This window comes from Rosa rugosa, chromosome 6 (assembly GCF_958449725.1).
Source record: "Rosa rugosa chromosome 6, drRosRugo1.1, whole genome shotgun sequence".
Taxonomy (NCBI): domain Eukaryota; kingdom Viridiplantae; phylum Streptophyta; class Magnoliopsida; order Rosales; family Rosaceae; genus Rosa; species Rosa rugosa.
Genome location: NC_084825.1, coordinates 47,444,438 through 47,456,835, shown reverse-complemented (window position 1 = coordinate 47,456,835; position 12,398 = coordinate 47,444,438). Strand labels below are relative to the sequence as shown.

The 12,398-nt window shown below is 38.2% G+C and overlaps 2 protein-coding genes across 3 annotated transcripts; both read right to left on the bottom strand.

Annotated features, from left to right (window-relative positions):
• Positions 1–1,552: 1,552 nt before the first annotated feature.
• On the bottom strand, positions 1,553–5,193 carry LOC133713809 (phosphoinositide phospholipase C 2-like). 2 transcript variants are annotated; one of them, XM_062139836.1, is made up of 9 exons: positions 4,820–5,193; positions 4,533–4,729; positions 4,292–4,427; positions 3,922–4,197; positions 3,620–3,846; positions 2,928–3,045; positions 2,457–2,609; positions 2,276–2,362; positions 1,553–2,043 (listed from the first exon to the last, which is right to left on the bottom strand). In XM_062139836.1, the coding sequence occupies exons 1-9, from the start codon at positions 5,138–5,140 to the stop codon at positions 1,750–1,752; spliced, it is 1,809 nt and encodes a 602-aa protein (XP_061995820.1). In that variant the 5' UTR covers positions 5,141–5,193; the 3' UTR covers positions 1,553–1,749. The 2 variants fall into 2 exon arrangements, with proteins under 2 accessions (XP_061995820.1, XP_061995822.1); XM_062139838.1 differs by having other exon boundaries at positions 3,620–3,843.
• Positions 5,194–7,020: 1,827 nt separating this feature from the next.
• LOC133713808 (phosphoinositide phospholipase C 6-like) lies at positions 7,021–10,437 on the bottom strand. The gene is made up of 9 exons (XM_062139835.1): positions 9,707–10,437; positions 9,329–9,525; positions 9,079–9,214; positions 8,775–8,939; positions 8,469–8,689; positions 8,245–8,362; positions 7,984–8,136; positions 7,822–7,908; positions 7,021–7,570 (listed from the first exon to the last, which is right to left on the bottom strand). Exons 1-9 carry the CDS (start codon positions 10,196–10,198, stop codon positions 7,259–7,261), a joined length of 1,881 nt encoding a protein of 626 aa, XP_061995819.1. The 5' UTR covers positions 10,199–10,437; the 3' UTR covers positions 7,021–7,258.
• Positions 10,438–12,398: the final 1,961 nt, after the last annotated feature.

Sequence of the window (12,398 nt, the reverse complement as noted above, 5' to 3'; positions counted from 1 at the left end):
CAGAGATAACGTGAACATAAGAAGGATGGAATCGGTATGGGAATGATTCATAAACCCATACCCCACTGGTTATCAAATTAATGGCACGTAATTTTCTTACTGTTTAATATTGAGAGTCTCTGAGTTATTAGAATGAGAGTCGAGAGTCTCTCGCCACCCCTTTGGTGCGGCTTCCAGGGAGGCCTTTGCCGCCTCTACATACTCGTCGATTGCACCAGGCTATTGATCGCCCCTTTCCTTGTTTCGGGGAAGGGTGGATTGTATGCTGTTTAGATTGGCTCAGCTTCCGGCGGGGATGGCTCCTTGGTTGGGGGAGGAGACCCAAGATCGGTTTCGAGTGGCGTCTCCCTTCTTATAGGGATTGGAAGATCTTCGATGGAGGCACATGAATGGTAGCAGAGTCATTGCTGAATGGAGCGGGAGCCTTGCTTTGGTGGAAGGTCATGATACTGTGGTTGTTGTGGGTGCAAATCGACGGCGGCGACGGGATTGGTCAAGCACTGAGTCTGGGTGCCTTGTTCTTGGGTGTCCAGATCAGTGTGATGGGGTGCTCACGAGATATCTGGAAGATCTGGGTTTGGGACCCAGGAATTAACGATCTGTCCTTTTTTTTTTGCCGGATTTTGGTGGCGTTCCTCCATCGGGAGAGTAGTCTCCGGTTATATTCAAGGGCGAGGAGGAGAGGATCGAGCTTGGGTCATTTGGGCCTTGGTTCGAATGTGGTGGTTTACTCAAGTGCAGACTCAGGACAGTGGACTTGTTCGTGACCTGCTGGATCTTACATTTGTGGGAGGCTCTTTGCAATCTACTAGTATTTTCGTACACTAATTGAGGTCTCTAGGCGAACTTACTTGTTGTTCAGTTGCTTCGAGTCATGTATCTTCTACTAGGTTGCGATTTTCTCTTATTTGTCGCTTGTCTAATTGTGCACATTTGTTTACAATGAGGGTTACTTATCATTTATTCGGCGGCTTGTGCCATTTAGAACTTTTGGTATGAGACAACTTATGATATACGTGATTTATGGCCATGGATAAATAATGAAGTTATCTATTTCTGAAAAAAAAAAAAAAATCAAATTAATGGCAGGTTTACTTACTTGGAATGAAAAAAAGTCATGAATCGGAAACAATTGGAATGAAATAAGTCATTAATCGAAGAGAAAAAAAGAATCGGTATGGAAATGATTCCTACACCCATGTGCCCCATTGGTTATCAAACTCCCCCAGATTAAGGAATCAATATATTTCTAATAATGAGGTGACTCACACCCATTCCAATACTTATATATGTTAGTAAATGCAGAAATCTTATATATTAAAATCATTCTCGTACTTATGTTAGTAAACACAGAAAATCTCATACACCAGAATCATTCCCTTCATTTTCATTCTCATTCTAGGTAAGTCAACGTGTCATAAAAAGATTATTCAAGAATCAATTTCTGATAACGAGGTAAGACCCACACCCATTCCAATACATTTATATTTTTTTAGTACAAGTAGGAAATCTCATACCCGAACATTCCCTTCATTTCCATTCTCAATTCAAGTAAGCAAACGTACCCTGAATTCATGTTCGAAAGTTTATTATGTAATAACAGCTGTGTTCTCAACCATTTTCTCAATCTTACAAATTTACACACTGGTAAAGCAATTCTTTTTACGATAAAATACACACACTCCTCACAAAAATGTACAATCTAAATGAAACTCCATAAATACTTCTTCTCTGCCGTTTGTTGTAGTTTCAAACTAGATCGAAATGCATAAGAAGCTTTACAGATTTGTACTTCTCTCCCTTGCGGTCGTGTAAGGGAACTGCTCGGATGCCCTTTTTCAGCTCAGATAGGGGTAGACTTGTTTGCCCTCCAAAGTCGTCCTTTTCTGACATGTCATACTCGTGAACTTCAATACGAATCACAGCCAATTCTGGACAAGTTAATGGGAACTCAAATGTTTCGTCCCAAGCAGGAATCCAGTTGTCCTCTAGCGTCTTTGTTTTCTTCATTTGAGTATCTGCAGCAACTCCAGCAATACCTACCTGAAATGTACATCATCCACAACAGTTCCAATCATTAGTTTACATTATTCAGAAGCAAGTGAAATCAGAAGGAAACAACGAAACCATAAGACACAGGAAGGTAGGCCAATGCTGAGGTATAAATGCATAACCATATGTCAGAATAGAGATCAGATTAGCCACATCAATCAAAATGATGTTTTCAATAAAGGAAGAAAGAATAAGAATAATCTTTTAGTTTGTTTCCACTAACCCTTGCATAAAAATCGGGCGGTGAATATGCATCAAAGTGTGTGTGCTTGAAATCATAATACCACCCTTCTCCCATATAGACTTTCACCTGTCAATGGACAACAAAAACATAACCATTAGCTATGAGTAAACTAACATTACAGCATGAAAAACTGACTACAGTCAGAAGCCTGGCAACTCACCTTCAAAGTTTTTTTAACTGATGACTTATGTTGAGGATCAAAGACCTCATTATTTGGACCAGTCGTCAACAGAAAATCTGGTTTTTTCACATAGCCGCATCCACCATTAGCTCTAAACATTCCTTGCATCACCCACAGTGATCTTCCATATCCCTGTCACAAGGAAACCTTTACTGACTAATTTCAAGAGGTAAACTCAACATTAGGACCGATATAACACATTTAAATTCTCACATGATGGCTAGCTAAACACAACAAATTAACATCCTGATTTTGTACAATTGTCATCCTCTTTGTTCAATATACATACATTGATAATATAAGCATGTCACCCATAAGAAAAGGAAAAAAAATCCTAATGGCTAGCTCCTTGACTTTTACTGTCTCAAGTTTACTCCAAAAGGGAAAGAAGTGGTCATAATTTGAATTACCAATAAGAGAAAAAACTTTCAGCATAAGTAAAATCCTTACCTGCATATTAAATGCAACCATTTGAGCACCATGTGACCACCCAATCATTGGGTTATAATTTGATGAGTCCACACGTATACCCTTTGGGTACACCCTCAGAATATTCCTCTGGGTAAATCTGAACAGAACCAATCATCAGAATGGAATTTCTTTCTATTAATAATCAAACATACAAATCTGCATTACCAAATATTATGATTCCTAAGTTGGAAACAAAGATGTGACTGCATGAAAGTGCAAGCATAATAGCACATAATACAATACTTGGCATATAACAAAAGTGCACACAGGTCAATTCTTGGCCTAAATTGAATCTTCCCCTCTATAAGATCTATCCATGACAATAACTTAACTCTATCGAGCAATTTAAGTGTAATTAGCATAAAGCAATTAAACTGATTCCTTTCTTGATAAAGCACTAGTACTTGCACTAGGTTGGATGTATGAGTCATGGTTGGTTTAGAGATGACAGTTCTAGTCTTTAGTTTCTGGTTCACATATATGTCAAACCAGACACGACACCAGTAAGGAACATGTTGCATTAGTGTTCCTATATCTAAAATGAGTAGTCGAACAAGTAGATTTTAGCGGTACACTCTTCTAGCAGTAAACATTAATATTCTGCAGACCATGCCATAGGATGAAACGATAAGGAATACAGCACAGTTCATAAAAGATTTTTGATTAAATACCTGACTATCTCTTTTCCATGAGTTCCTGATGCCTTTTCAAGCTGTTGCTCACTTAAGCTAAGACGCCGCACTTTATTAGGATCCACTTTGAGACACTCCCCTAATCCACCTTTGGGTTTACCAGCATGAATGGCAATTAAACGCTTATATTCAGGTGCTTCATTTTGTGGGCACTTGGACTCCTCAACACATTCCTCATTGCTATCTTCTTCGTCCAATTCATTCTGCTAAAATCATAACTTAAGTAAGAAATTTGCACATCAAATCAGCAATGTAGCAAGTTACACACACAGCCTCACCACCTTGTCATCTTCTGCAGCTGCTCCTTTCTGTTCTGGGACTTCTCTACCCCAAGCTTCCTCATCAGGAGCTAAACTCGTTCCCCTCTTTAAGTCATTTCCAGCTGCGGCAGCTTTTGCGGCAGCTTTTTCGGCAGCAGCTTTAGCCTCAAGATATTCTGAAGGTGGTTTGGTTGATATAATAATCCTTCTCTTTAGTGATTCTGGGGATGGAAACTCTTTAAGACACTCGGATCCCGGAGGAGAAAACAGCACATCTCCAAATGTTTGAGTAATCATCTAAAAATGAAAAAAAAATCGATGACACACAACAGTAATAACAACAGGTAAGAATTATGGATAAAAGAAAAATAATAATTACAAAATAACGTACCTCAGCCACTTTAGCCTGAAGATCAGGGGTTAGATGATCCTCTAAGGTAATTACAACAGGGTACTCAGATTTTACAAAAGCATGTTCCTTTATACACTGGAAGCATTTGATAAGTGACACTGGAGCAGTCAATGTCCTATAACAAAACAACAAACCTTGAGGCGGCCAATTCACTATCACATTACTACTTCTCAAATCGGTCCAAATTACACAAAGATCTGAAACTCATAAACACACATACCCTCCATGAAGTACATCCACATCATCTTTCTTCGAATTGGGCCAAATATCAAGTTCAATCACTCTCACTCCTCTAAGAAGAGCTTCTTTAATCGGCACATCACTGCAGTCACTGCTCAGCTGATTTCCGGTCAAATAGGAATTATGTCCGGTGTGTATGTAATAATGCGACAAAGGCGCATTCATATCATGGTGCACCTAATCCACAAAATTCACCAAAATTTCACCTCGAAAACCCAGAAACTAATCCCAAATAATCGAAACAATCCACCCGGTGTAAGTAAGTACCTTGGTGGAGATAGGGGGGTTATTGTCACTGAAGAGGAACTTGAAGAAGGCCTCGAGGTTGAGAATCTTGCGGTGGAAGATATTGAGGTGCTTGAAGTCGTTGAGGCTCTGATCCAGTAAGACCTGGGCTTCCTCCTTGGTGAGGTCCTCCTTCTGGACTTCGGTCAGGAAGCGGTGGAAGTGATCGAGGGTCATGAGGCCATTCTCGGAGTACTGGTCAAACTGGGACTTGATCTCCGGCGGAGCCTCCGATACGGCGAGGCGGAAGCGGCGCCGGAAGCAGAAGCACACTCTGTACGTCTGCTTCGTCTGCTTGGACATATCGGAGCCGGAGAGTTTTTCAGGCGATCGGGGGGGGGGGGGGGGGGAGTGTTGTGTCTGTTTGTTGTTTGGGATTTTTTGGGTGTGGAAATGATGGAAGTGTAGGCAGAATCAAGAACCGTGGGAAAATTGAAGAAGGATGAGGTGGGGTCCAGTTTCAATTCCAGCTTACTCTTCGCTTTTATTACTTTACAACTGCCTCTCTTCTGAGAGGCAGATAAAAAGTGGTGTTTTTCTGACTTAAATTCTTCTCGAACTATTATTACACGACAAATTACTAACGGATAAAGATGTATCGTAGCTAACGGCTCTTGTTTTTCCAATTAGAGCAATTCTAACAGATTTCATATATTTTGATTTTTCTCTATTTTAGGAAAAAATAAGTCTCTTTTGCTCCAACAGATTCCCTATAACTATTCATATTTTAGGGAAAGTGAGGAAAGAGAAAACTAAATTCTCTTACCATGCGCTGAGAGAATATGAAGATTTTAGAGATGGTTGTAAAATAGGGAATCTGTTAGAGTTGGAGAAGAAAAATATATTAAAACTTTGAGTTTTGCTTCCCTATAATACAGAAATTATAGGGAAGTTGTTGGAATTGCTCTTAGTTACAGAGGTTCAAAAGCTGCTATGATGAGGGTGGTGTTGGTCATGCTGTTTGTTCTTGAACCCCAAAATCCGAAAGAAAAAACAAGTCAAATATGACTCTGATATCACACACTTACCTTAATAAATCACAACTAATATCTCAGGCTGACTTCATGGTTAAGCAAATATCACTCATTTGATGATTTGATAAGTACATATCAACCAAGGATTATACTTGCTTGCCAGCTGTTCCGCGTAACATTCCTTTGTATTGATAAAAATATAGTCGCTATTTTCTAATTTTTCATTTCAATTGACTAAAATACTGATGGAGAGCCAAGTGTCCAATAATACTTCAAGAGCATAGTGCTTTTTTTACACAGTAATAGTGACCCCTGTGTAAATGCTCAAGGAGTACGTATTTTACTACAACACATGATACACGTGCTGTGATGTGATGCGATAGTGAGCCTGAAGTCCCGAACTACCTGTCTCTCTGTAGGGTATTGACCAAGAGCATTATAACAATTTTAGTCGGCAAAACAAAGAACGACGCTTGCAAGTTAATCAATGAATAATTGAATGGCATATACCAATTCCAATTCTGAGGACAATACAGCCTGGATCATATTACGTCGACCATAGTGGTGAAGTAGTGGTGCCAATTTAAATTGCTGACATACTCATTTGAATCATCAGTTCATCACCATACCATACTACCAGACATTGACTTCAACGCCCACTGACAAAAGCCAGACAATGACTATACCGTGTAGACGGATCCATCAACAATTCAGCATTCACAAACGACCCTACACACAATTTACTCACCTCTTCATGTCGGTAACCTTCTTCTTATAGAATGATTGTATTTCTTCTTATACAATGATTGTATATCCAGAATGATCTAGCGATGAACCGGAGACAAATTCTTAATATTGTTCTTTCTTTTGACCGTGTTTGAATATTTTAAAGACTTTCTAGGTCTAAAGACTAATCTCTCAGCGCATGTGAAATGCTCTGACTATGCATTGCAACATAATGTCAGATCACTTTGACAGCTTCGTGAGTCGTACGCGGGTAGGGAATTCTCAATCAAAACGCTCAACCACAAGGCCATTTGCAATGGTTCATCCCAAGTCTAATTTTCATGTACTTGTCTAAAGTGGAGTCCAACTGGCATATCGATTGTGATTTGGAACTGTATCATTGTTAGTATACTCATGTTAGATAAATAAACACGTCTGCAATGTACAAACTCTTCATCTCATAGAGTGGATTGCGGATGGTGCTTTCTTCAAATAGCTGATTAGATAAACTCATCATTGATTTGTAAAATTAGGAAAACCCCACTGTCCACTAGCAGTTTTCTAAGTCAATGTCATGGCTTCAATCCAAAGTAATCCCAAGAGCATAATCAACTTTCTCACTAATTACAGATCGAGTACCTGTGTATGCTATTGAAACCATGACAAAGGCCTCAAAAGACAAACACCATGATGGATAGGGATGATTGCTATGGAGTATAGACTAGGCAGGTGCGAGATTTGACTCAAATTGAAACCGCATTAGGAGCCTTACAGATGTGTATTTCTCACCCTTATGATCGTAAACTGCGACTGACCGGAACCCGGTTCTTAGCTCCGAGACCGGCAAACACGTCTGGCCACCAAAGTCATCTTTATCAGACCTGTCATACTCTCGAACTTCAATCCGAAGTATAGCGAGCTCTGGAACGGTCATACCGAATGTAAACTCTTCATCCCAAACAGGTATCCATTCGTCGTTTTTTATTTCTGTTTTGTACTTGGCACAATCTGCAGGCACTCCAACAATATAAACCTGCCATAAACCCATGAAATACTTTCAGTACTAGCCAGACACTAATGGACCATGCACTTTTCCTAGTTGAACATTCATCTATAATTGTTAGACACAAAAGTCTTATGGAATTGGCTAGTAGTTCCCACTACTGTATGAGGTTTTGTACATAGAAAAGGCTTCTAAATCCATGATCAAAGTCCATAAAACACTAGTGATACAGCAACAATAAATTCTCGAATCACTGGAAAAACAAAACGGATCTTACTAACTTTTGTGTAGAAGTCTGGTGGGGAGAACGAATCGAAGTGTGTTTGACTAAAATCCAAGTGCCATCCGTTCCCAACGTATACTTTCACCTGTCAATGAACATCAATGCTCTGAGATCATTGCCAATATGCTGAAAACTCAAGTTAAATAAATTGTCCTCTCACCTTCAATGTCTTTGTCACCATCAAGTGCCTTCTAGGATCAAAAACCTCATTATTTGGGCCCTTATGCATCAAAAAGCCAGGCTTTTTCACGTAACCGCACCCTCCATTGGCTCTAAACATCCCATGCATCAACCATAGTAATTTGTCACGTCCCTGTTATAAAGTTTTGTATGCAGAGATCGGGTTATATTTCTTATCGATCTCTGCCATCGACATATTATTAGTTAATGGTAAGATTAGTCACGAAACTTCAAAGCTAACCTGCATATTAAACGCAACCATTTGAGCTCCATGCATCCACCCAACATGCGGTTTGTAATTCGAGGAGGTAACTCGTGTTCCCTTGGGGTAGATCCTTAGAATGTTCCTCTGTGTGAACCTAGAGATCATAACACAACACCAAGTATCAGAATCATTACCTAACGGAAACCACTAGAGAACACAGATAACAAAAGGCTCAGATATCTGCTTGCCGCAGATATTACCTAACAATATCAGCTCCATGATCTTCAGCAGCCTTTTCTAGTTTTTGTTCACTCAAACTAAGACGTCTTACTTTTTCACCAACCTCTAGAGCCTCTTTCAAACCACCTTGTGGTTTTCCAGCATGGATTGTTATAAGTTCCGCATACTCAGGTGCTTCTGACTGGATGGGTTTGATGTCAACTGCAGTTTTGCTCTCAGTTTCTTTATCACTGCAGTCACTCTGTACCCATTAAAAGAAGTAACGTAAAGAAACATGTGCTGAGAAACCAAATTGGTGAGAACATAAACTGCATTACTCAGCTCACCTTTTCTGATTCTTCAGATGAATCCTTGTCATTGCCTTCACCTACTTTTGGTGGCTTGGTTGAGATAATAATCCGATATTTTAAAGCTTCAGGTGAAGGAAATTCTGTCATCGGGTCTTCTGGCTTTGGATAATACAACATATCTCCAAATATTTGGGTAACCATCTACACATTAAATCACCAATTCTAGGTCACAAACTAACAAAAAATGTGAGAGCAACAGATGCGTACTGTAACTACAATCTCAACCTTCAAACAGAACTGAATACTAGACCATCTATAAGAACTAATGAAAGCTAAGTACCTCTGCAACTATACACCGAAGCTTGGTCGTAAGGTGGTCTTCAAAAGTAATAACAACAGGGTATGGAGATTTATCAAAAGCATGTTCTTTAATGGATTTCAAGCATTTGACGAGTGTCACAGGAGCCGTCAAGGTCCTGCATTGTGCAGAAGGTTCTTATTCTACTTTGCCATCCCTAAACTATAAAGGAAAAGTCGAAAAACAAACAGTAGTACCTAATTCAACTGAGCTTTACTAAGCGGATTAGTACCTTCCATGATAAACTTGAACATCCTGTTTCGAAGACGTTGGCCATAAATCAAGCTCAATTACTTTGACCCCTCTCTCCAAAGCCTTAATGATTGGCACATCACTACAGTCACTGCTGAGTTGATTCCCAGTAAGGTACGAATTGTGCCCTGTATATATGAAATAATGCGACAACGGAGCAGTCATATCATGGTGTACCTGAAAAACAAAAAAGCACCAAAATTTCCAACCACATTTAACACAATCTCACCCACCAACAACAATAACAAACAAACCCAAATTGGTCCCCTGATTTCTTCTCAGCATCATAAGCACAAATCAGAGTAAAAATTTCACATTTCCTAAAAAGCGAAAATTAGGGAGTGCGGATTTCACCAACCTCTCGTTTGATGGGGCCGTTGAATTCTTCCTCGAATAGGAAATTGAAGAATTCGTCCAAAGTGAGGCCGTGCTCATGTGTTTGGTGGGCCGGCGCGGCAGTTTTGTTCTCTTTGGACTGTTTCTTGTCTTTCTTGTGTTTCGGGTCCGTAAGATGCTGTCGTCGGAGCGAGAACTCATGTAGGATGCGCTTGGCGTCGGCCAAAGAAACGGATTTCTCGGCCTGGTGTTCGATCAAGAACGTACGGAACTGGTCGGGGGACATGAGGTCCCCGCCGGCGGCGAACTTGGAGAAGATGTCCTTGACGTCTGGAGGTGGCTTCAACTCGCTGATCTTGAACTTGCGGTTGAAGAACTTGAACATCTTGTAGTTGTTGGTGTTATTCCCGTCGCCCATTTTCTTGATCTTTTTTTCCGATGATGAGCCGAAAGTCTTGCTCTCTTTGGTTTTGGATTTTGGATATTCCGATGATGATCGATGAGAATGGGACATTGTTTTTGTGTTTTAAGGATCGTTTGGTCGAGAGTAGCAGAGGAAACTAGGAAGACGGCCTAGGATTCAGCTGGTTCATTCGACCATATATTCCAACGTCAAACTTCGAAAACCTCTCTCTCTCTCTTTGGAAATTAAAAAGAACAAAACAAAAATAATGAAAATGATAAAATACAAAGAGGGTCGTTGAATGAAGATAAACCGGCACCGCCTTAAAAAAGGAGGGACTCAGGGAGGTTCAAAGACGTGGTTTGTCTTCTTCTTCTTCTTCTTTCTTAAATTCTTCGGACGTCGACAAGGACCCTTCTCAAATAGTCAAATCCCATAATATCTTATCTTACTTTATTCATACAACATTTCTTTTCTTTAAACAAGGGGTGATGGGTTGGATCTCCACTGTTTTTTTTTTTTTTTTTTGCGAGTAAATGAAGATTTCTTTTCTTTAAACAAGGGGTGATGGGTCGGATCTGATAAAGTACGGAGAGGATAAATTCAAAATGTGACAAGTCCATGTTTCCATAACCAATAACCAAAATGGGAATTAGTAGAAATGGATAGTGGAAAAGGTGATGTTAACATCTGATCTTTAGAGTTAACATTACACCTACTTGTTAAATGAAGATTTTGTAGTTTTACCTTTTTAATTTTGAATAGTTACATTCTCAAAAAATAAAAATAAAAATTGAATATTTAAGAATTAAGACGTTGCTATTCAATGTTCAAAATTTATTATATGATGTAAGTAAGTTTCCGCAACTTTTTATGGTTTCACTTTCACTATTCCACATACTTATGAGTCTACTTGTTGGTTATCACCAACACGTATTAGGCTAGCTTTATGCAAAGCAATTTATTCTTTTAACTATATGAGTTTAAGGCCATATGAGAAATTCAATGTATTGAAACTTCATCAAACTCTAAAAAGTAAAAACCTAGAGACTACAAAGAACTCAAAGATGAGTTGCATATGATTATCAATAGATTCAGCCAAACTCATGCTTGAACTCATTAAGAAAACAAGTCAAGACGGAACCAAGGACTGAAAAATCGATAATATCCTCGATATTTCCATTTTTTTAGGATCTCGATATATCTTTGACTTACCAAGAGAATATCAGGAGAAATTTTTGAAATTTCTCGTTATTTTAGGAAATATTCGAAATTTTCGCGATATTTCCCGAAATATTCAAAATTTTCGCAAAATTCCGAGATTATCGCCCTCTCTCGCGATATGTGGCTCGTGAAAACTAACTCTTGTCCTTATCCAATCCAACTAAACTGATAACATCTAAAGGGGAAAACTTTAAAAATTTATAGGGTCATGTATTGCTCTTTGTGTCTTTTCCCTCTATGCTTATAAATCTTCTAATTATCTAATTTGCTAACTAGTAAACATTTGGCTCTATTAAAAAAAAAAAACTTTTCTATGTATTTTAATGGACCATTTTCTATTTCTTTTTCTGTTTATTTGAAGACCGATTTATTTTAACATATGTATTTAATTGTAAAATATTGTTATAATTAATAATTAACTCTCCTAATCTCCTATTTAAATCATTTTTGAGAATTCTCATGTAGAATATATCTTTGTTATGTCAGTGTATCTTATTATACTCCAAATTACTACAATCATTATACAATTAAGTTCATCAAACACTTGTTTTGAAATATTATAGGTAACTGATCATGTAAACATTTCATAAAAATTCATTAATGATTTGCATGTTACTTTCTAAATTTTCATCATTTTTTTCAAAAATTTACTTAGATCGAAATTTTCTTGATATTTCCATCAAAATTTCTATTTTTTTTACTATTGATATTCGATATTTTAGTTATTGGACGGAACACATAATACTCAATTTGGCTTTAATCAAACAAATTATGTAAGGAAATGACTAGTAATTGTTGGTCTATCTAATAACATCTAACGAAAATATTGTTCTCAATCCTATTAACTACGAACTCATATATACGATCACTCTGAGTGAAATGAAATCATTCCTTATCCTCAAGCAAATATGTTTTGTCAATTTACCAAACTGAATCGTCATTTTTTTTTTTTACTTCTTTTGTCAAAAACGTCTTTCTCAAAAAAAAAAAAAAAAAAAAAAAAAGCATTTTGGAGTTGGAGAAAGACGAGACAAGACAAGAGAGGGAATATTAAGAAAAGTATGAACAAAACAAAAGAAACGGTCAT